Source organism: Drosophila serrata, unplaced genomic scaffold, assembly GCF_035046125.1.
Source record: "Drosophila serrata isolate PLE 108 unplaced genomic scaffold, ASM3504612v1 contig_176, whole genome shotgun sequence".
NCBI classification, from domain to species: Eukaryota; Metazoa; Arthropoda; class Insecta; order Diptera; family Drosophilidae; genus Drosophila; species Drosophila serrata.
In genome coordinates this window covers 419,463-443,283 of record NW_028257074.1, presented here as the reverse complement: position 1 = coordinate 443,283, position 23,821 = coordinate 419,463, and the positions used below count along the sequence as shown (strand labels likewise).

The 23,821-nt window shown below is 34.7% G+C and overlaps 2 protein-coding genes across 51 annotated transcripts in view; one reads left to right on the top strand and one right to left on the bottom strand.

Moving 5' to 3' along the window:
• SK (small conductance calcium-activated potassium channel) overlaps window positions 1–10,395 on the top strand; it is an 81,581-nt gene extending 71,186 nt beyond the window's left edge. For 9 of the 50 annotated variants that reach the window (XM_086827564.1, XM_086827565.1, XM_086827569.1 and 6 more), the window contains 6 exons: window positions 4,502–4,612; window positions 4,803–4,930; window positions 6,684–6,753; window positions 7,078–7,179; window positions 7,321–7,499; window positions 8,864–10,395. In XM_086827564.1, the coding sequence (XP_086683690.1) occupies window positions 4,502–4,612; window positions 4,803–4,930; window positions 6,684–6,753; window positions 7,078–7,179; window positions 7,321–7,499; window positions 8,864–8,867 (594 nt within the window). In that variant the 3' untranslated portion in view covers window positions 8,868–10,395. Of the gene's footprint in view, window positions 1–2,464; window positions 2,601–4,501; window positions 4,613–4,802; window positions 4,931–6,683; window positions 6,754–7,077; window positions 7,180–7,320; window positions 7,500–8,701 lie in introns of all 50 variants that reach the window. The other 41 variants (XM_086827539.1, XM_086827532.1, XM_086827525.1 and 38 more) reach the window with 7 other exon arrangements.
• A 4,591-nt stretch (window positions 10,396–14,986) lies between these two features.
• On the bottom strand, window positions 14,987–22,211 carry NAAT1 (Nutrient Amino Acid Transporter 1). The gene is made up of 8 exons (XM_020951803.2): window positions 21,888–22,211; window positions 18,306–18,489; window positions 17,878–18,235; window positions 16,071–16,812; window positions 15,889–15,988; window positions 15,649–15,825; window positions 15,483–15,577; window positions 14,987–15,417 (listed from the first exon to the last, which is right to left on the bottom strand). The coding sequence occupies exons 1-8, from the start codon at window positions 21,927–21,929 to the stop codon at window positions 15,241–15,243; spliced, it is 1,875 nt and encodes a 624-aa protein (XP_020807462.1). The 5' UTR covers window positions 21,930–22,211; the 3' UTR covers window positions 14,987–15,240.
• Between the last annotated feature and the right edge of the window lie 1,610 nt (window positions 22,212–23,821).

Here is a 23,821-nt window from a genome sequence, read left to right as displayed (position 1 = left end):
ATATATAATATATACCAAAAAAAAAAAAAGACATTTATGATACTGCAAAAAATTATATATATATAGAAAAAAAATCTAAACTAAATCCAAAATAAAAACAAACAAAAAAATATATATAGAAAACAGTACAGAACAGAACAGTTGCAATAAAAGAAATACAACTAAATCTATAATAAAAAACAAACAACAACAATCTAGCATACATCATCATTCAAGAACAACAACAACCAGCAACAACAAACCAAACAGCCAGAAAAATATCATGCTTAAAAAAGAAATACTAAATATGAGAAATCTAAGAAAATAACTGTTGGGGGGTCAAAAAAGGGGGTGGTGAAGAGAAGGAGGTTAAGGATAAGGATAAGGAGGAGGAGATGATGGATGGAGGATGGAGGGTGGAGGAGATGGAGATGGAGAGTTCCCAAAAGCGTAGGCGCCATCAAGGCGCCATAACATATATTATATTCCCATACAGATAAATGTATATATGGAATTTTAGAGTAATTGTACCTGCCAAATCAAGCTTTTATATATATATATTTTTTTAGTTCCTTTGTCTTCCCCACCCACCACACCATCCCTCCGTTCTCATTTTGGGTATGAATATATATATATATACAAATAAATTCAAACTGGAAATTCAAGCAAGTCAGGCAGAGCTCACTGTACACACACACACACACACACATACACTGTACACTCACATATTCATTTTTCGTAGCATACATTTCAGCGCACATCCTATATGTATATTTTTGATGCCGTTTTGTCTGCCCCCCCCCCCCCTACCTCCTCCCCCCTCGAAAATCGTGGCTAAAAATCAAGAGAAAACCAACGGAAATAATCCAAAGCGAAAAAAAAAAAAAGAAAATATAGAAAGCGGAAAGCCAAGCGATAGTTCTTTCGCTCTTGTCCCCTCGTTACCCCTCTCTGTCTATCACTCTCTCTCTCTCTCTCTGTATATCTCTATCTGGTGTTTTTTTTTTTTTTTTGCTCCCACAAACACACATCACACCCACAACCACACTCTGGCAATCTGTTGTAAATCATCACAAAATAAAAAGCAAAAAAAAAAGGAAATAGTACACCCAAAACGTTGTGCGTGTGTGTGTGCGTTACATTATAATATATATGTTTATATATATATGTATATATTTAAATATATGTACATAGAGAGGCACATGTTGTGTGTGTGCGTGTGTGAGTGTCACAAATTTTTGAACTTTTGTTTTGAAAAGAACCAGAAGCCGATAACAAAACAGCAACAGCAACAATATAACTTTTATATATTTGTTCCTTTAGTTTTCCTCTTTTTTTTTTTGTTTTTAAACTAAAGCAAATGTAAAATACACACACACACACAGGCACAGAGCGAAGACAACAAAGAAAAGTTTGTGCTTCCTGGGGAAAAAGGCAGAAAGCAGGAAAAACAAAATCAAAACAAATCTTTTCTGACAGCTCACAGGCAAAATTCTATTAATGTACATACTTAACTAGGTCTCTGTGGGTGTGTGTGTGTGTGTGTGTGGAATTAAATTTAATGATTTTTTGCACCCTTAGAAACTCTACTTTTCTTAAAAACCAAACCAAAGCAAAGCAAACATCTCACTTGCTCTCACTTAATGTTAATTAATGCCATGTACAGGTTATATACATTACCCCCACCACCCCGCCCCCTGTACATATATATATATATATATGTATGTATATATGTATATATTAACGATCATTATTGATTCCTTAAATAAACGAATAAAATCAAATTCAATTTCAACCAAAAAGTTGACCACTTTAACTGTGCGTGCGTGTGTGTGTGTGCTGCTCTCTGTCTCTCTCTAACTATCTATCTATCTCTGTCTCACCCCGTTTACTCGTCCAGTTTTTCTTGTTAATCTCGTTTAAACGTTTTCCCCAAGTTTTTCCCTCATATATGCTGAATGCCCAAATTCAAAGTTTTCCTTTACTTACACACACACACACACACACACACACTTAACTTTGTGCTTAACTTTCTTTACGTTTCCGTTTCCGTTTACGTTGACATTGATGTTTGCGTTTACTTTACCGTTTATTGTTAGTTTGTTCCTTGTTTTTGATGTTTTTTTCTTTTTGGTTCCTTTTTTTGGTTTTACGCTCATTTTTCCTATATGCCTGTTTAGTTTTTAAATGAATTCTTATAGTTTATTTTTCAAACATTAAGCCAACAATACGATATTTTTCTCTATCTCTCTTTCCCTTTCATTTAAAAAAAAATAAAAAAAACAAACGCGTGTATACAATTTGCCCTTTGAAAAAAAAATTATTGAAACTGAAAATGAAAATGAAACTTCAACTCTAATTGATCGTTGCAAAACAAACAAAAAAATCTATCAAAAAAACCATAAACAAATGTCATTAAAAATCAATTCAAAAAAATATATATAATATCTATATATATTTCCAACCGACATTTATGGAACAACAGATTTCATGACGAAGAACATGCGAATCTTTTGAATGCAATGTGGCTGATAGCGATAACATTTTTGAGTGTTGGTTTCGGTGATATTGTTCCGAATACGTACTGTGGACGTGGTATCGCTGTCAGTACAGGAATAATGGTGAGTTTTTAAACAACAACAAACAATACAAAAAAAAATACAAAAACAAAAAAAAAATAAAACAAAATATTATATATAAAAAAATGCACACAACATAACCCAAAAAAAAAAATATATGAGAAAGAACTAATAACTATTAATGTTCAGCCCAAATCACGTGTAAATAATTACATAAACTGCATACGAATGTTATTCCGCCCACCACAAACGCCCTTCGCCGCCACTTAAAAAAAATCTATATATACCAACCAATATCCCAAAAAAAAATCAAAATATATATGCTGAATCCATATCTAAATCGTTATGTTCTTAGCAAATTGTACATACAAATATATATTCAAAAAATAACTTAGTTGACCCACCAAAAAAATAAAGAGAGCTCAGGAGATTCCTGCATGTACTTTAGGCGAAGTGATTTTAGTTTCCTTCAAAAATCGGAAAAGATTCTTAAACGATAGGAGTTAGTATAGGAACTAGTGCTTATTAGTACACACGCCTCAAAAAAAAAAATAAATACATATTTTATACCTCTTTCGCCTTCTATTTACCAAAACTATTCTAATCTATCTACTTATAATCCCACCTTTTATCAAGCTCTGCGCTTATTTTCTCTTCTCTCTAAACTCGATTTCGATTTTGACTTCGATTTTCTTCTCTCTCCAAGTCCTAACTGCTTTTTTATATATATTTTTTGTAATAGACTTTTTGAGATATTTATCAGTAAAGCTATGATAAATAAAACAAAAACTAAACGTAAATCTAAAATACTCGTATATTTGCGCTCCCAACTACTATGACTATGAATTGTGACTTATGGTTTCAACTTTGTTTCCCATAGCTAATCGTTTCGTACTTATGTGTGTATATTCTTGTATATCTCTGCCAGACACCTCTAACTGTTGTAATACATATATATATAGAACTGTGACCCCTAGTAAAATCCATTAATCCCCCCTCAAAAAAATAATATTATTGAATCTCTAAACCATCTCTAAAATTCTAACAGCAAGTTGTTATCGGAATTCATCCGTTCATTCTCACACGCATTCACTCTCATCACTCATTCATTCATTCAATCATTTGATGTGAAAAATCATCGAGAAGCAAAAACAAAAATAACAAAGTGATTAAAGAAGAAAAAAAAAGAAAAAATGATTAAAAGATGATGAGAAACAAAAGAAAAACATAACATATACACGTTGTAACACCCATAACAGTATCTCTAATCAATTCTGAGAGCAACAACAAGTTCTGGACTATAACTCGATAAAAAAAAAGCAAAAAGAAAAAAAAAAAAAAGAAAGAAACAAAAACTCCCATTTTGAATGCATAAATCAAAAGTGAAAATAACCAACTGACATTACAGATGGCTGTCCAAGAGGACACCCAACTCCGGAGATACAACCTCCCCCAAGTGAACCATCATCAATTAGAAAAATTGCCTTTAACTATTACCAAATATTAGTTAATTTAATAATTTCAAGCCAATCCTAGGTCTAAACTTACAAACCGTTTATATTTCGCAAGAATTTCCTAAGACAATTTCCTCAAAAATAATAGAATTTAAAATAGAAAACATAACTTAACTGATTTCTAAAAGAATTCAATTGAAATATATTTCAATTTTGAATCAATTTACTTTTCACTTTTCGATTTAAAGAATCAAAAGATGTGTTTAATTCCTAAGACAATCGATATTTGGCTTAAAATTAATCAAATTTGTAAAATTAACCATTTAATATTTAGATACTTTGACTTTAAAAGAATTTCCACATAATCCGGAGTTGGGTGTCCCCTTTTCCATATGGCATATGGGTTCAATTAGATAACTCACTCGCCGTTGAATGCGAAATTCAAATTGAAATGCAAATATCTCACCAATATTTAAATCGTCATTACAGGGCGCCGGCTGCACGGCCCTTCTGGTGGCCGTCGTTTCCCGGAAACTGGAGCTGACCCGTGCCGAGAAGCATGTGCACAACTTCATGATGGACACGCAGTTGACCAAAAGGGTATATAGATCGTGTTCCAAGACGGCCAACAGGATCGAGTATGGGACAGAGAGACCGACCAACGGACAAAAGACAAAGGACGAAACTGAGACACTGTCAACTACAAAACGCACTTCATGTATATCCACATAACATTTATATTGCATTCTAATTACCTTTGTATACGTTTCTTCTTTGAACCAAAATTTAGCTGAAAAATGCTGCGGCGAATGTCCTTCGTGAAACTTGGCTCATTTACAAACATACAAGACTAGTAAAACGGGTTAATCCCGGCCGTGTAAGAACCCACCAAAGAAAGTTCCTTCTAGCTATATATGCGTGAGTATTTTTAGAGATCTATCAACAAATCAATCAACCTAAAAACCAATCAATTCAATCTGCCAATCAACCTACCAATCAACCAACCAATCAACCAACAACTTGTACTGCCAACATAAAAGTTTATAAACAAATGAATATGAAAATGAATTGAAAGAGTGCCCAAAAGAACTAGCGAATCAGGAGAGACTAGATCTATTTGTGGGGGGAAAATTCGGGAATAGGGATCAAGAACTAGAAATCAACCATCATTGTTCAATTTCCAATTGTTTATGTTCTGTTCTCACTTCTACCCTCGCTGCTGTTCTGCTGTCTCTGTAAATGTTTTGATAAATCCCTCATTGGTCTCTTGTTCCGAAACTAACTCTCATTTGTCCTGCAGACAAAATCACACACATATATATGTTATATATATATATATCTTTATGTAATATGTTCTGTGTCGGAATAATCAGCCTTCAAGACTCGTTTAATCCCTGTTATTCCCACCCAACCCCCCTCGTTATCTGTGATCTATATATATTCATGTATAATTAGACTCATTAACAAGCCCATCAATAAGCAATTATATAATAATAATATTCGTAGGCCAAACAGTAGGCAAGCTTTTGTTTCGGTTTTGGGAAAGCATCATCTAAATCAAAATAAATGAAAATCTGTATATATAAAACAAGAAGCAAAACTAATCGAAATGTACCAAGTACTAAACTAAAACCTAAACTAAACTAAAAACTAAACTGAACTGAAAAAAAAGAACCACAAATGATTGAACTCGTTTTACTAGCCTGTAAATAGGTTGTAAAGCCCTGTTTTTACGTTATGCAATTAACCGAGATTAGCCACATGACCTAGCATGCTGCGTTAAATATTCTAGAATCTCGTATCTAAAACTATCGCAATATCATCAAGCTTTTGCCTGGCCCAGAGCCACCAATTAGAACTATTATATCACTCATTTCACAAACCATCGAAGCCTAAAGGTACTTGTCCCAGCAAATCACACATTCATAACATATATGATATCCTCATAATGAATCCTGTGCTTTGTCGTAGTAACTCCATTTTCATCTGAACAAAAAATAAAAGGGGGAAGCACCGAGGGGCCCAGGGATCAGCCGTATGATATGATGATATTTTCACGATACGATTTTCTGCAATTTTAACGCCCAAAAAGAAAAAAATATATGGAAATTTTTTCGAACCTTCTTAACACTTTAATCTATCTATCGTAACTACGGCACAATAAATTCTTTACACAAAACTATAATAATAATAATAATAATAATAATAATGATAATCAACTATATAGTTTTCAGTGAATATTATCTAAAATCAATCAAAGAGTAAACAGTGCGAGTTGAAACTTTAAAGGGATTTTGATACTATAAAATTTATAAATATTTTAACGTTAATTGTTTTTTTTCCTAAATTTAAAATTGCGATATAACAAAGCTTACAATATTTTTGACAAGATATTCAACTTGATATGTTTATCGATACATTTTGCGCTCGATAAACATTTATATATCCTTATCCTCTAAAGTTTCAAAAACACCACTGGAACCACATTTGTCCGATTTTTAAATTAACTATTTTTATATTGTGACTTGAGTTGGAAATAACGCAAGTTCGGCTTAACGAAATCTTGCCACGAATTCTTTTCCACGTGTGTGTATTATTTGTATTTTAAGCAATAATTAATATTTACATAATCTTTTTCATAATATTGATGACTCTTCCAACGCGAACGCAGGTTGCGAAAAGTTAAAATGGATCAGCGCAAACTAATGGATAATGCAAACACAATAACTGATATGGCCAAGGTAGCTAGCAAAATAGCAAAAATTTAAGAGAAATAAATGCAGTAGAGATTCCGTAAAGTTGCTGTGCAATTTAAACGATATCAAATCGATATTTTCGATCATTTTGCTTTAAATGAATAATTTGTTACTTGTTATTCCCTCGTTACTTGATGGAATAATAAGAGTTATTTAATTGATTTAATTGCTTTATGGAAGTTCTACTGTTAAAGCAATTTAGATATAGTTGATAGTGTAAGTCCTTGAGTCCTTGAGCCCTATTAAATGCATTGTTGATGACCCCTCTCTCTCTCTCTCTCTCTCTGTGTGTCCTGTTACCATTTGCAGACACAAAACACTGTCTACGAGATAATATCGGACATGTCTAGCCGTCAGGATGCCATCGAGGAGCGCTTGACCAACCTGGAGGACAAAATGCAGAGCATACAAGTATGATAAATAATATTACTACATATGTACAATAACGAAAAAAACAAAAGCCACCTGTCAGTTGTACCATAATAATAATGATGACGATCTCTTCCAAAACCCCCCAAATCCCCACCCACATCCTTGAATCCTCTTTTCTAGGAGCACATGGAGAGCCTTCCGGATTTATTGTCCCGCTGCTTGACCCAGCACCAGGAGCGGATCGAGCAGCGTCGCAACTTTCTGCATCCGGATACAGCGGCGGCGGCGGTGGCCCCCATTGCGGCACCGACCCCCCAATCGATGTTCAACGCGGCGCCCATGCTGTTTCCGCATTCTAGGTGAGTCCCATTTTTTCATCTCTTTCTCTTTTTTTCTTTCCTTCGTCTTTGTCTCTTTCTATATCACTCTCTCTCGCTCTATACACTCAGAGCAAGGGTCGTGAATGTTTTTCTAAAGTACTGAAAAATAGTCTAATAATCCCTGATTATTTTAAAATTATATATTATCTTATAACTCTGATATATCCTTGACGATTTTTGTTCTGAGTGCAACACTCTCTGTCTTTGTTCCGCCGCTCCATGCCCATTAGCCTCATCACAATCTAAATACACTCGCGTCCATCATCATTTTAATATGTTTTTGTGTCCGTGATGAGTTTTGTCTTTTTTGAGGTCCTGTTCCTGGTCCTCGTCCTTGTCCAGCTCCCTAATCCTTCTTGTCTTGTCTTGTACAGTCTTGTAAAATCATTTGTAAATATATATATGTCTGTGTTCCCTAGATGTCCACTGCACACACACTTGACTCCTTCAAAAATTATAAACCCCAACTTTGTGATTCCCAAAAATAAAAATAAAGGAACACAGAGAATCCTACTCCGTCTTCTATGCAAGATTCAAGTGATTTTAAACTGTGATTAAGGACATTTTAGTTGAGTTTACAAAAAAAAATAATAACAAGCTAATCATACAAACAAGGAAACTAAAAAAAAACTAAAATACAATATTTAACCATCTTTAGACGAATTTCTTTATTGATTTGGAATAATCGATAATGTATCGATATCTAAGGCGAAGATCATGATATTTAGCACACTACTTAAGGCGCAAGAATAATATATATCATTTTGCAATATATATTTGCAATAAATCCATATTGTGTTTGATATATCCAATCAAAACAATCAATAAATAAAGCACAAATCAATTAAATTTTGAGCATTTGTTTGATAATATTGATATTTCTGTATATCAAACTTTACAATATGATCCAATATGATCTCAATTTCGCTATATTGATATCCTTTCGATATATGTACACATCCCTTGTTTATTCTCAAGGCTTTTCTACTCTTCTTATATTCTTCAACTTTAATCTATTTTTTAATCTATTGTATTCATTGTGACATTTTTCATGATTTGCATCCTATCAAAGCATCGCCATTGAAAAGATAATGAGAAAAAAGAAACAAAATTTGATTTGATTTTGATATGATAAGCGTACAAATGAAATAACGACAATTAACATACTGCTTTTTGCATAGAAGTGTTCCCTCATCCAATAACGCCGCTGCTACTTACCATTGGCCAACAAGCCCTATTTTGCCACCTATATCTAGTAGAACACCACATTTAGTGCCTGATACTCACATGCCATCAAATGGATCTGCAGTTAATAGCTACGCATCTTCCAACAAATACGGCAGCTGAATATCAGAAAGAGAGCGCTCCAACTCCGTGATTAACATCGAGATGCTAACAATAAGGCCGGATCGGTCCATTTGGCCATCTGCAACAACAACAGCAGCAACAGCAACAGCAACAACATCAACATCATCATTGTCATCATCAGTAACAGCAACTACGTCTACGTCAATGTCTAAGCCCGAATTCGGAATGGCCGAAACAGCGCTGAGGCAACGTTTGCACTCGCCGTCGTTATCGCAATCGCAATCGCAATCGAAATCGCTATCGAAATCACAATTACAATTGCAGGAGCAATTGTTGCACGATCGGGAAATAATACCAGTGATACCCGAAGATGCTGAATCGCTGGCAAACACCACAAATACGACAAATAGCAACAGTTCGCCCGATAATAATCAGATACTAGCTATCGGTAGTGGTGGCAACGAATCGATAAACAATGAAACGATACCGATGACGACAACGACAACGACGACGACGACGATTGCCTCAAATAAGTTTACTAGGAAAAGAGAACGTGTATGCAATAATAGTAGTAATAGTGCTAGGAATAATAGTAATAATAGTAATAATAGCGGTAATGGTAATATTAGTAATTCTACAAGTCGAATTTCGAACTCGGCCTTTTGTAAATAAGCCTCTTTCGAAATGAGAAAAAAAGTCAAATGTTAGCATATTATATATACCCCTCACAGGAACACATCTGTATGCATATATATTTGCATATATATATTTATGCTCTTGGCTATATATGTATATATATGTATATATTTATATATACAGATGTGTACAGATTTTTTTTTCCAAGTCTTAGGCTAAACGTATTCGTAATTCTCACCTTGGGCCAAGGCAGCCTGTACTTGCATACTAAATATATACATTAAATAATTAATTTGTGTGTGCGTGTGTGTGTGTGTACAGAGTGTGTGTGTGTTTAGGGGAAAATAATTTAAGGTCATCATAGGGCATTTAGATCGTAAAATGAAAGAACGCTCAGAAAGCTGAAATACAATAGAATATCTCTCTCTCTCCCAAGGCAAATGTACGATAAAAGCAATCGAAGTAATCCCGATATCCTTGAATAAATATCTCAATGACCCCCCCTTTGGCACTTCCGGTTCCGGTAATTCCATCTGCAATTCATTTGCCAAAACATGGCGCAAAAAATAGTCCGTCTGTCTTGTTTTTAATCCCCAAGATACATTATCCCAAGGATGCATCTGTTTGTCTTTCTGTCTGTTTATCTGCCTGTCTCTGTGTGTATGTGTGTGTGTTGTGACTGTGTGTAAGGTGTGTGGAAATAAGACAAATATAAAACCAAAACTACAGAGAACCAAAAACCCATAAACATTATATACAAAAACGAGCAAAAAAAAGCCACAAAAAAGCAAAATAAAAGAAAGCTAAGAACTAAAAATTTAAAATTAAATAATAAAAAAACAAAACAGAAACCAATAAAACAATGAAACCCTATCTAGCTGTAAAAAATGTATCTAGAAAACAGCAAAATCAGATGAAGAAAATTGAAAAATTAATGAAAACCAAAGGATAAGCGAAAAGATAAGAAAAAACAAACCAAAAACCAAACCAAAGTCTTAAACAAAAAGTCTTAAAAACTGTGGAAAAAAACAAAAGAGATAACAAAATGGAAAATAGATCGAAACAGACGAAATAAAAAACAATGGATAGTAAGGAAAACTCACAGTAAATAAGAGAGACGGCAAGTCGCACCTACTTATATATTATATAGTATATATCTATATACCTACTAGCTCTGGCTTTAACTAAACTAACGAAACAAGTTTAAAGGAAACAAGTTTGTTGTTGTCTTCTTTTTCTATACATATATACATATATATATATATATTCTAAAATATATATAGTATATTTTCGTTGTTGCTGTATTTTTTTGCCCTTCTTTTCTACCAAGAATTATATATATATTATATAACTCAATTAAGAACCTGACTAGCTTTCGTGATGAGAGTCGATGATAGGGATAACGATAGTAGTGTAGAGAAGGGCGATAAACGATAGGAGAACCGATAAACGATAAACGAGAACAAAGAGTAAAGCAAAAACTAAAGTTAGTTCTAGCAAATCTACTAAAGTGAACAATTTTAAATAAACTTTTGTAACATACTAAAGGTAATTCACATTAGCTGGTAAAGTAACATAAACAAGCTAAGGGAACGGAACAAACTACAAGCTCCAGATAGAAAATAGATTAGAAACGAAACGAAATGGAACGATAGGAAGCGCTATGAAACGCATGGAAACGAAACGATAACAAAACAAGAAGCGAATTGAATTGAAATATATATATGTACATATATATTATGGACATTGATTGCAAATGAGAGTGTAGAGCAAACCTAGTGTGTAGACATACATAATAGCAGAAGTGGCCGAGCTACGTAAAGATTTTCTAAAGATTCTAAAAGGAACATTATATATACATACTATATATACTTACTATAAAGTATTAAGTGAGAGAGCATCGAAGTTATTTAAAGAAAACCATGAGAAAAAACGATTAGGTAAAACGCAACCTTCTAACGCTTTGTTAGGACTCCACGGAGGGCAAGAGATCCAGAGATATACAACTGAATTCCCCGTATCGTGCTCCCAAAATCCCATTCCCAAAGTTCCCCCCTCAGTAGGACCAAAAAAAAACAAAAAATAATAATAACAAAAATAAAACAAAGCGATTATATAGAACTCTATGATTAATAATCTTTGGTAGGACTCTGCAGACTCTGCAATTATACAGAACCAGGGCCAGAAAAAAGGATCAAAATATATGTAATCTATAGATTATATATAGCCATAGGATGCAGTCCACATAAGCCAACAACAAGAACAACAACAACAAATTGTATTCAAGTTTTGCAAATTATTTCCCACTTCCCAATACCAAATCCAAAATTCCTTTAAGCTCAAATTAAATCCTGCAAAAGATAACCCCAACTGTCTGATAGGTCTTAACCCATATATACAAGGGAGTACCAGACGTGGACAAAATAAAAAACAAAAGCAGAATTAGAAGAGCAAACAAAGCAAAAGCAAACGAGTTAAAAGGAGAATACCAAGGAAAAAAAAAAAACAAAAACCAACTAAATCGAAACCCTTAAACAAATGTGTGTATACCTATTTATAATATTGAATATTTAAATTGAAATGAACGTTCAAGACTGCTGTCAAAATAGCTTTATCACAATAAATAACAAAAGATCTACACAAAAGACACACCAAACAGAACAAAACGGAACAAAACAGAACAGAATATAACATAACAGAACAAACTGAAGCAGAACTTAACGGCTAACCGGATATCCGGTTATTGGACTAGTTATCGGCCTATCGCAGAGACACCCACACACACATACACACACACACACCGATAGCTACCACGATATGATGGAATGCGCCCAGCTTTAACGTTATGTCTTAATGCATATTTGGGTTTCAACTCTACAAAACACACCTTAAGAAAAAATAAACGAGAATACCAACAGAACGATAACAAAATTGATCAAAAATTCGGAATTCAATTGGAAATCGGAAAATAATTGGTACATCGAATTCCCGTTTAAACTGGTTTCCTTAACAAAAACATTTAAACACGAAGAAGCATAACTTTGATATGAGGGACCGAATTTCCAAAAGACAGGTCTTTATTATACAAAAGTAAGAGAGAATTCCTAAGAATAACAACAAACATACCTAAAATTGATAAAAAGAAATTTAACCCCAAACAAAAAAAAACCATAAACAATTTATAATACTGAAGATTTTTAGCCGCCTTTGAGCTGGGATACCAAAAAAAATAAAACTAACCAAATATTACAAAAACAATACAGAAACAGATACAGATACAGATGCAGATACAGAAGCAGATACAGATACATTTACAGCTACAGATACAGATACAACAGTTGAAGGCTGGTAGCGCACAAAGTCCTTGTTTGATCTTAGGTCCTCTTAGTCCTGTCCCATCACCCAGCACCTCGTTTATATAATGTGTGGTTTCCCCACTTTGTGTTCTCTGTAAGCCAGAAATCCAAATTCAAATCCAAATCCAGATCGAAAAAAAACCTACCCTATATACATATATTCTTTTCTCCAGCGAATCGTAGAGCTCAAGGGTTACTTCGAGAAACACTTCTAGCCAAAGCAAGAACCACAGAGATAAGCCAGGGAGAATTGGAGATCCGATAAGTGGGAACCGAGAACCGAGAAAGCCAGAGAGAACTCACTCCGATAGAGACACAGGTCCTTTCATCCTTCCCCCCAAAAAAAGAATAGATTAAATCCCAGAAATACTGAAAAGGACATGCAGAATATATATATGTTTGCATATATACAATATATCTAGAAATGTCTCTAGAGCCATACAGACACACACCACAAGTATATATACAATATACAAACATGTACAGACGGTCTATAAGGTCTACATACCAAAACCGAATACAAACCCCACACTATTAAGATCGTATTTGACTTTATATGTATTATAGTAACGTATTCAGTAGCTAAATCGAGAGCCGAAGCAAAGACCAATTTATTAACAAAAAAAAGAAAACGAAAAAAACTAATAAGAGAAACCAATTATTATGTTAAACTAAACATTAAATTCGTAAGAGGAGAGCGCAAGCAGAGGGAGAAACAATTTTTTATAGAGAACAACTAAAAGAAAAAATCTAGAAACAAAAAAAAACAGAGAAAAGCTAAAACTAAACTAGAATGCATTGCATCAATTAAACAAAAGAGAAGAAAAACTTAAAAACTAAAACCCAAAAAACTTAAACCTAACTAAAGCTAAACGGATGTCAACTTAAACTAAACTTAAAACATAAAACTAAAACGCTAAAGAGAAGTACATTAAATTAAAACAAAGCGAGGATCTAATTTCTAAAAGAAATAAAGCAACAAAGATAAAAGTCATAAGAGGAAATGTGAAAAATAGAACAAAAACACAAAATTCAGTGGCTAATGAAATAGTTTATTTTGAATTTACTGTATTGTATATTTGAATTTAAAAGGGGAAAGCCCCCAAAACAAAACAAAAAAAGTATATTGTTATATCTTATCGAGAGGAACCGTGTTTTTTGCAAAAGCTTTAATATTTAGGGTGCCTACATTTGCTAAATTAGTATATTACGATTTAAAAATAAAAACACACAAAAAAAAACAAAAAACTTATAACAAATACATAAACCAAACAACTACATACACGAAATAGAAAGAAAATACAAATAGCAAAAGGATTTAGAAAAACCAAAGGAGGGGGAAAAACAATGGAAAATCGAAGGGAAAAACGTTCCTTGAACCCGAAAATAGTTTGGAAAATAAGCTAGGAAACAAACCTAGAAAATTCTATTCCCAATGATTTCAAAACCAAAAAATTAAATAATAAAGCTAAAAAACACAAAAACCAAAAAACAGCTAAAGCAAATATTGTATTTGTATTTGAGATATGAATTTTAAGAATGTTTATTAGACTTACGATTTGTTATTTTGTATACATATATATATTATATGTATTATGTATGGACGAAGATTGTAATTGTTTTTTTTTTTTTTTGCTCATTAAGCATTTACCTCATAAGAATTCCCCCTATTTATAGCAAATTTACCATAAAATTACATAAAATCAATTGCTGTACTGTTATAATGTACAACCGATGGGTAGAACAGATAGAGGATAGCGGAGGTAACATAGCAGAGGATAGAGGATAGAGGGTAGAAGAGAAGAACTCATAAAACTGTAAATTATTAATTAACGAAAATGGAAAAAACAAAAACAAAAGAGAATAATTGAAATTTTAACAATAATAAAGGGCTTTGTATGAAAGAAAAACAAACACAAAAACTGAATAAAAATAAAATAAAAGTAAAAAATTAAATGTGAAAGTGTTTAATTACATCAATTTAAAGGAATGGAATAGAAAGGTAATTTAAATGGAAGTCTGGTTAGTCCTTTTCAAAGGATCTCTTCCTGTCAGTATCTCTCTCTTGCTCCCTCTTTTATGCTTTGCCTGCTTTGAACAAGCAAAGGATCCTTTTCACAGAGAGCCTTTCCCTTCAGCCCCTTTCAATTGATTCTCTGAACCCAATAATTGATAACAATAATTTATTTATTTCTTCTCAATATTATCACAATTTGAATATATAAATGTTGTACATAAAATAACAAAAAAAAAAAAAATAGAGGCATGTATTCGGTCGAAGGACTGCTTCGCTTTTGTTGATGGCTTTAATGGAGACTGACAAATATGGCGTATAACTAACAGGCGGCGCTATGGTAATCGTAATCTCTGATATTCCCCCCCAGAATGATGATATCCTAAAAGGTATACTCCTCCCCAAATTAGTTGTTGCTGCCGCAGAAATTACCAATCTTCTGCCAAAAGTAGCCCATTTTCGCGGACTCCTTCTGAGCGGCTCTCTGGGCGGCCTTTTGGTTCTTAAATATCTGCCATTCGCGCTTCACATCGGCATTGGCAGGGCCCCAACGATCGCTGGGCTTCATCGAGGCCTTCAGAGACTGCAATTTGAATTAATTAATAACATATAATATTTATAATTTATGGAAAATAGCGATGATCTTACCTGCCAGATACTGCCCTCTCTATGACGAGAGATGTACCAAATGCCCCACAGCGGGAACTGGGCAGCTCCAATGCCAAACAACAGCCAACCAGCCACTGTAAGTGTTTAATTCATAATATAAAATATTAACATATTTCATTTATAGTATATTATAATATATTCTCACCATTTGCAGGCTCTGGGAAATATATTTCACTGTATTTAATCGGTTCAATGGTGGCCATCGAGTAAATGAAGATGATGATCATCATTACGGGCGTAAAGAAGGACCAACACATACGCCAGTACAAGGACACACGACGATTGCACATGAACTCGATGTCATCACAGAAATTCTGCAGACCTGCAGGGCATATATAATATTATTTAATAAATCTAAACTCTAGATAACAAATTGAGTACGCACCGTAAACCCACATAATGCCAGCCAATTCAAAAATGGCCAAAATGAAGACCACATAGGTGCCGCCATAGAAATCCACCAGAGTGAGTATCCATTGACCGCCCTGGAAATAAAATAGTAAGTAAATAACATCAACAAATCTGTTCATTTTGTTAATTTCTCTTCATATCCTTAGATCCCCTTACCGGTGTCACATAGACCAGTCCCATGAGGAAACCACAAACCGAGGTGGTCAGTGCCACCTTCCAGTATTTCCAGCCCTTGAATTGATCACAAATGATTGTCACAATGGTGCTCTGCAGGGCCACAATCGATCCAATTCCCAGGACAAACAACATGAAGAAGAACAGCACCGAAAAGAGCTGCGGCACCGCCTGGAACTTGGAGATGGCATCCGGATATGAGATGAAGGCCAATCCAGTGCCACTGCGCACCACATCCTGGATATTATCTATCTGCAGGTTGTGCGCCAAGTTACCCAAAATGGCAAATATCGTAATGCCGCCCAGCAGGCTCGTCAGAGTGTCCAATGTCGTCACAATCATTGCATCGCGATAAATGCCATGATCGAAGCGATTGTACGAGGCGAACATGATGATGGGCCCAGAGCCCACGGCCAGCGAGAAGAAGCACTGGACCACCGCATTCTTCCAAACCGTGGGATTCAACAGTTCGCCCCACTGCGGCTCCAGGAAGAAGATGATGCCATCCTTGGCACCCTCCAGAGTGACGGCACGGACGAGCAGGACCAAGAGGACCACGTAGGGGAACAAAGCTAGAAAGTACGCCGCCTTGCCGGAGCTCTTCACGCCGCGCATAATCACCAGGAAGATGACCACCCAGGCAACAAACAGGGCCAGTGTCAGCATCCAGTCTGGGTTACCAATTCCGTCCGATATGTCCAGCTTCTCCTTGATCACCACGTCTCTGGAGAAAATAAAAGGAAATATTAAACAAAGATGTGAGGGAGTCATTTCCGACCCTTTAAATCATATATATTCTGGATCAGCATCAACAGGCGAATCTTTCTAGGTATGTACGGCGAAAATTTAATTTTTTCAATATTTTGATAATTTTATAAGGGGTTACATCGTTAAAATTGTGAAAAATTGAAAAAAATTGGAAATTTGTTATGTTTTAAGCTAAGTATGTAGATTTATTAATCTCATAAAAACTAGCATGGGACTGCTTTTCGAATTGAAATGTATGCTTTTTTGACTAATTTATGAATTTTTTAAAATTAATTTTGTTCCAAAGTTTTTATATAAAAATATATATAAAAATTGTATAAAAATTTTAATATACATTTAGTTAGAAGCTTAAAAAGATGTGAAGGAGTCATTTCCGACCCCATAAATCATATATATTCTTGATCAGCATTTACAGGCGAATCTTTCTAGCTTTGTCCCGATAAAATTGAATTTTTTCAAATTTTTGATAATTTTATAAGGGGTTACATGGTTAAAATTGCGAAAAATGGATAAAAATTTGATTTTTTTTAGGTTTTAAGCTAAGTATGCAGATTTCTTAATCTAAGAAAAACTAGCATGAGACTGCTTTCCGACTTAAAATTTATGATTTTTTGGCTAAGTTATGAAAATTTTAAGCTTTGATTTTTTCTAAAAAAATGCCATATAAAAATATATGGTATTTTGCTTCAAAGAATGCGAATACTTAAAGATTAGTAATGCAAAGCAACTCATAGGTAAAAGCTGATGATAGTGGACATTTTCTTTACTTTTCATTTTGACCCAAAGGAAAGTGACTTTAGGGTATGTATTTGAGCAAGTTAAACAGTCGTAATATCAGTTTGTTGTTTATCAGAAACATGACTGCATTCCCTTGAGTTTATTTATTGCATTTAGCACTTAAATGACAAATAGCAGAATGAGAACGACATCTATTTATTGCTTTGCATCATGAGTGCAATTAGATTTGGTCTGTGATGCTCTCAGATATGTATATGAACTATAATTTGTATATAAAACTTACAGGAAGTAGAGTTCCGAGCTGCTCTGAAGCTTGACCTCGCTGACATTGCTGGCCAATGAGGCATTTGCCGGGGAAAAGCTACTGTCGAGGAGGTTTTCCACCTGTTCCGCTGGCCGTGAGTCAACGCAGTTGGTCCACTCATCCCGGCAGTAGGACCAGGGCAGATCCGATTGAAAGGACACAAAGAGGTAGTACAGGGTGAGGGCCAGCAGCGAGGAATAGTACGAGATGATGCAAATAGTGCCAAAGGCCTGGCCATAGCCCACGCCCACAAATCCCGGCACCACAGACCAGATCTTCACAGTTCCCTGGCTGGTGAACTGGCCAATTATCATCTCCAGATAGTACATGGGCTTACCTAGAATACATTTTAATGCAAGTATTCTAAATATATATATACACAAAAGGACTCCCCCCATCTCTCTTACCAATCAGGAAAAGGACTATGATGTAGGGTATCAGGAAGGCGCCTCCTCCATTCTCGTAGGCGGTAAAGGGAAATCGCCAGACATTGCCCAGGCCCACGGATACGGATATGCAGGACATGAGGAATTCCAGGCCATTGCCCCAATTCGAACGCTCCCCGCCCTTCTGCTTCTCCTCATCTTTCTTCTGGAAGATATATAGAAAACAAGAGTGTAAACACAGACAAAAGAATTGCCTCAGAATTTGTTAAACAAATATGTGCGAATACGAATACGAAATTTATGACAGCTCAAATCCAGACACATGACTAAATATTTGGACATTCCATCATCACGAGAATGGACTCTTGGATGGTGGTTCTTAACTCGGAGTTCTCTTGGTTCCGTGGGTAAACATTATCCAAGCGGAACCAATGCCAGATAACCCGCCTTCGGACTGATAATGCCTTATGGCACATGCATATATATTTATCTTAGCATGTCTTAGATTTTATAATGTTGATTAGATTAGAGTCCCTTTGAAGTAGAGCGAGGCCCTGGACATTTTTGCCCCGAAATTCGATCATATGATATTGATAAAAATGTAAAATATCTCATTGCAAATTGCGTATTAAGATAATCAGTGTTTATAAAAAGATTGTTTTGATACAGATATTCATCTGATATTTCAGATGCTTATACTATTTAATATATAAACTAACTGATGTACGTATATGTTATTAGAAATAATAATATTGTTTGGAAATAATGCGTCGACATAATCAAGCCTGCAATTATCTATCAAGATTTTAAATGATATATTTAAGACTAAACAGGAAAACAATTAATTATTCTGACTGATAATTCGACATATTTATTTTAAAGACTTTATATTAGGTATTTTAGGTAAATTAAATCAAATACTTTATTGTTCTTATAGAGCATTATCTCTTGGATAAAACCCCAAACAATTTTAACTTGTTTAGAATTTATACTATACTAAATACCGCAATTAATGAATTTCATTTTATTTATAAATCACTTCTCCAAAGTGAAACTATTTTATTTTAATCTGAAATCAGGTAGAAATGTTGAATCACGTAGGCACCGCCAAATGCATTTTAGAGTAAAGTGAATAATAAGTGATTAAGCCCTAAGTACGGGCTGTTAATTCTATAAATACCCATTACACATTAAGTATATATGCTAAAAAAAAAACAAAAAGAAAAACGACAATTCACCCAATGTTCGACTTTGGAAAATTCCCCTAAAAAAACTTATAAAATTTAGTGAATGATCCCAGCTGGTTATTACCTATTATCGTAGATTGTTTACTATTTTCGCACGTTAATTAGACATTTAAATTCAGACTAATGACTAATTGAATATTTAAATGAGCAAATATACAAATGCAGGCAGTTTCCAAGTTGCCACAGAAAACACCTGTCGCTCCGAAAAGCTTCAATAATATTTCACATTCAAACCGCAAAGCAAAAATGGGTAATAATGTTTATTTTTATATATATTTTTTACTGTCTAAGGTTGTAAATATTTATAACATACATATATAGAAAGCAATTAAGGGAGACGTTTTCTATTTCATTAAAAAATTGCTTTAAGCACTGAAATATTTCACGATAAATTCTTGTAAATATTATTTATGATATACATTGTTTATTATCAATGTTGTTACACTGTCTTTTGCCTAAATCTATTTAAAGTGCTTTATTTGCTCAGCCAGCGAGCAGTTGGGAAGTTGCTTTTATCGAAAGAGCAGAAGAACCGCCACATATTTTGTATTGTATTTTTTTGGCGGGGAGGGAAAAAAACAAAAAGCTGTTTAAATAAAACAATAACTCAGCTGGGCGAAGGGGGAAAGCAATGGTAATTGCGAAGCCAAATGAAAACGAAACTGCAACTACATATCTCTTCTGTATCTGTATCTCTATCTGTATCTGTATCTGTTGCTGTAGCTGTATCTCTAGTTGTATCTCTAGCTGTATCTATTTGCTTATTCATTTGTCAATGGCAATATCTATATATATATAACTTTTGGTTACTCCAACTTGTAGTGGCTCTATAAATGGGTTTTTTACCTGGGAATCACCTTAGCTGTGTTGTAAATTCAATTAAATTAATGCTAACCGCAATTTAAGACAGCTTTGTAAGCTGGGAACCTCCAGGGGAAGGCCCATTATCAATTAAATGAACGCGTTCTGTTAATAATAGTTATAAATAAATGCAATCAAGTGAAGATGGGGAAAGGGAAGAGCCCTTAAGAAAGGGATTTTATGAATAACTATATATTAACAGATCTGAAGTTGAAACCAAAGGGTAATCATAGGAAAGAATAAAACCTTATTGAAAAGCTATAAATCGATATTTCTATATGAACATTTTTTCGAAAAAAACCAAGTTTAAATTGGCATAACTAAGCCAAAAATGCATTAATTTCAATTCGGAAAGCAGCCCTATGCTAGATTTAATTAGAATAATAAATCTGCATACTCAATTAAAAATTAATTTTTTGATCAATTTTTGACAAATTTAATGGTGTAACCCCTTAAAAAATTTTCAAAATTTTGAAAAAATTAAATTTTCGCCGGACAAAGCTAGAAATATTCGCCTGTTAAAGTTGATCAAGAATATATATGATTTATGGGGTCGGAAATTACGCCTTCAAGGAGTAACAAACTTCTGACTGAAATGATAATACCCTGATAAAACCCCCTATAGAGATGATCCAATAACTGATCTTCCTATCTGCCCGGCATTATCTAATGCATTTTCTGGGAAATTTTGTAACCAAAATGAAAGAGAACTTGTCACTCCATAAAAGGCACCAGTCACAGTCCCTCAATTTGTCTCATTTTATGACTGCGTTGGCACCAGAAACTGGTTTCTATTTGCAGCTCTTCGATACTATACTATATAGACGACTATATGTATGTGCTTAGGCGGCGAGATGGGGTTTATAGTTAAAGTTTTCGGAGCGCAGGTTGGCCAGATAACTAACGGTTTTACGGGGCATTATGGTGCCGTAAGTACGTAGTCGTCATTTCGTAGAATAAGGTACTAAGATATTTATGTGGCGCTGGGGGGATCGTAAAGCGTATAAGAGATATGCATATAATAACCGTTTTTTCTGCTCTTTATATATCTATATATATAAATATTTTTTTATATTTTTTGTGGTGGCCCGTAAATCGCATTTCGTTTGTCGGTCGATTAGCCTGCAATTAAAGCCCAAATAGCCCTAATGATCATAACCATGATCATAAAGACATTAAATTAAAAACAAAAAGTAAAAAATACAGAGAGTGAGTGTAAAAGGGGAAAAGTGTTTGGCACTTGGGGAAATAATGACTAAACCTGGTTTTATCATTTTTTTCAAGTTTATTTTGAGTATTCTTTTTGTTGGCAACGTTGCGTATACTTAATGCGTATACGTAATATAGAGACATTTTTCGCACGCTAATCGCCGGGACACTTGAGTTCTGGAGTGGCAATTAATCTAAGCCATTAAGGTGAATTAACACTTAACTGATTTGTTTTTAATTTGTTTTTCCTTTCTTCCCTTTTGTTTTTTTTTTTAGGCAAACTCACCTCCGCTGTGGCAGTTCCATTGCCCGCTGTCTTCATTTCCATCTTGACTCGACTTGAACTTGACAATTAGTATTACTATTACTATTATTAATGTGTATTAGTTTGTAATCGCACTTGGGTAATTTTTGGGTAATTAGCTCATTGCATTGGCCAGCTCTCGGTTATGGTTATGCTTGGCTTAATAGGCAATTAACGGTCGTTTACTGACGAGGATTCTGGGGACTGGCGACTGCTGAGGCGCGCTTGTGTTGCGCCGTGAATGCCGCGGCTCGAACTGAGAATGATCGGGGCGCTGGGCGCTTTAAGAACCGCCAAGGTACAACTTCGAGCGGCAGGTAATAAGCGTGAAATTATTCACACACAAGCACAGGTAGAGCAGGTACACCTGCATACACAGGTACACAGGTACACAGGTACATACATACATACAAACACGGCTGGGAAAAACTTTGGTGGCGTGCTCTTCATGCGATAGCGCAGATCGTGGTAGATCGGCAAATACTTTTGATTGGATATCCCATGGGAATGTACCCAAATGGTGTTAGTGGGTACATGGTACAGAAAGTGAAATGTACTCAACTAAAACTAACTTATTTTGCTATTTCTGCTTTGAGATATTAATATTTCCATAATAGAGTTCATTGAAATGAAGTAAAACGCATTCAAATATTCTTATTCTTCAGAAATTTTATATTAATATCCATAAGTTGCCATTTATTGAAAACAAAAGACCCCAGTGGCTCCGAAAATCTATAATAATATTTCACAAAAAGATAATATTTTTATTAAAGAAAAATCAATATCTAAATAACTCATAACTTGGTCAATAAAACATTAATTTCAATTCGGAAAACAGTCCCATGCTAGTTTTTATTAGGTTAATAAATCTGCATACTCAGCTTAAAACTTAAAAAAATTCAAATTTTTCTCCATTTTTCACAATTTTAATGATGTAACCCCTTATAAAATTAGCAAAATTTTGAAAAAATTAAATTTTCGCCGGACAAAGCTAGAAAGATTCGCCTGTTAATGCTGATCAAGAATATATATGATTTATAGGGTCGGAAATGACTCTTTCACTTAGTTTTATGCTTCTGACTATCCTGCAAGGGTATTTAAGTTAACATAACTTATGCTTGTTTTTGTCCTGTGAAAAGACAATTAGAATATTAACGGAAACTGCAAACCTCTCCCTCTCAGATCGTTGATAACACCTGCTCAGATATAGATATAGTACCCTAAATGGGAAGATAAAGACTGTGGCAAGATACCCGGTTTCCACTGTCCGGCGCTAAGTGTGGAGAGCATTTTTTTGGCTTAAATAAAACAAAAACCGGCAGGCTCCTTAATGCTGGTCAATAGACCAGGCCAGGCATCAGGGGCAGTAATAAATACCTGCCGATAGACGGACCCGCAGACGCAGACGCAGACACCGTAAAAGAAAGGAAAAGCACTTTATAAAAACTTATCCGAAAGCGGCGGTGGGTGACTGGCCACTTTCGATATAGATTAGCGTCGGAGTGACCAATCGAAAAGAACAAGAAATAAACATAGTCTGAGAACTGCAGACATGGCCCATTAGGAACTATAGATTCGGGAGAACTCTGGTCGATTGTGGTCAATGAAACTTTTACGAGGCCTTCGGCACGGGAATGTCCGGACCTGACCGGTTCACACCCCGAAACGAAAGCGAATCTTGTGGACTCTGACGCAGGGTTCTCCTTCGCCTTGGCCAACATCATAATCGTAATCGTGTCCATAATCTCCGATTTATATCTATATATCATATAAAGCGTAGCGCCAGACGGACCCTGGCAGGTTCCTTTTGAATCATGCGGATCCAATCGATAAAATCTATATATATGTTCCAATTATTGGGGGATCACAAACCATATCGTAGTAGGACGATGACTTCAGCTTCCTTATCGAGCGTC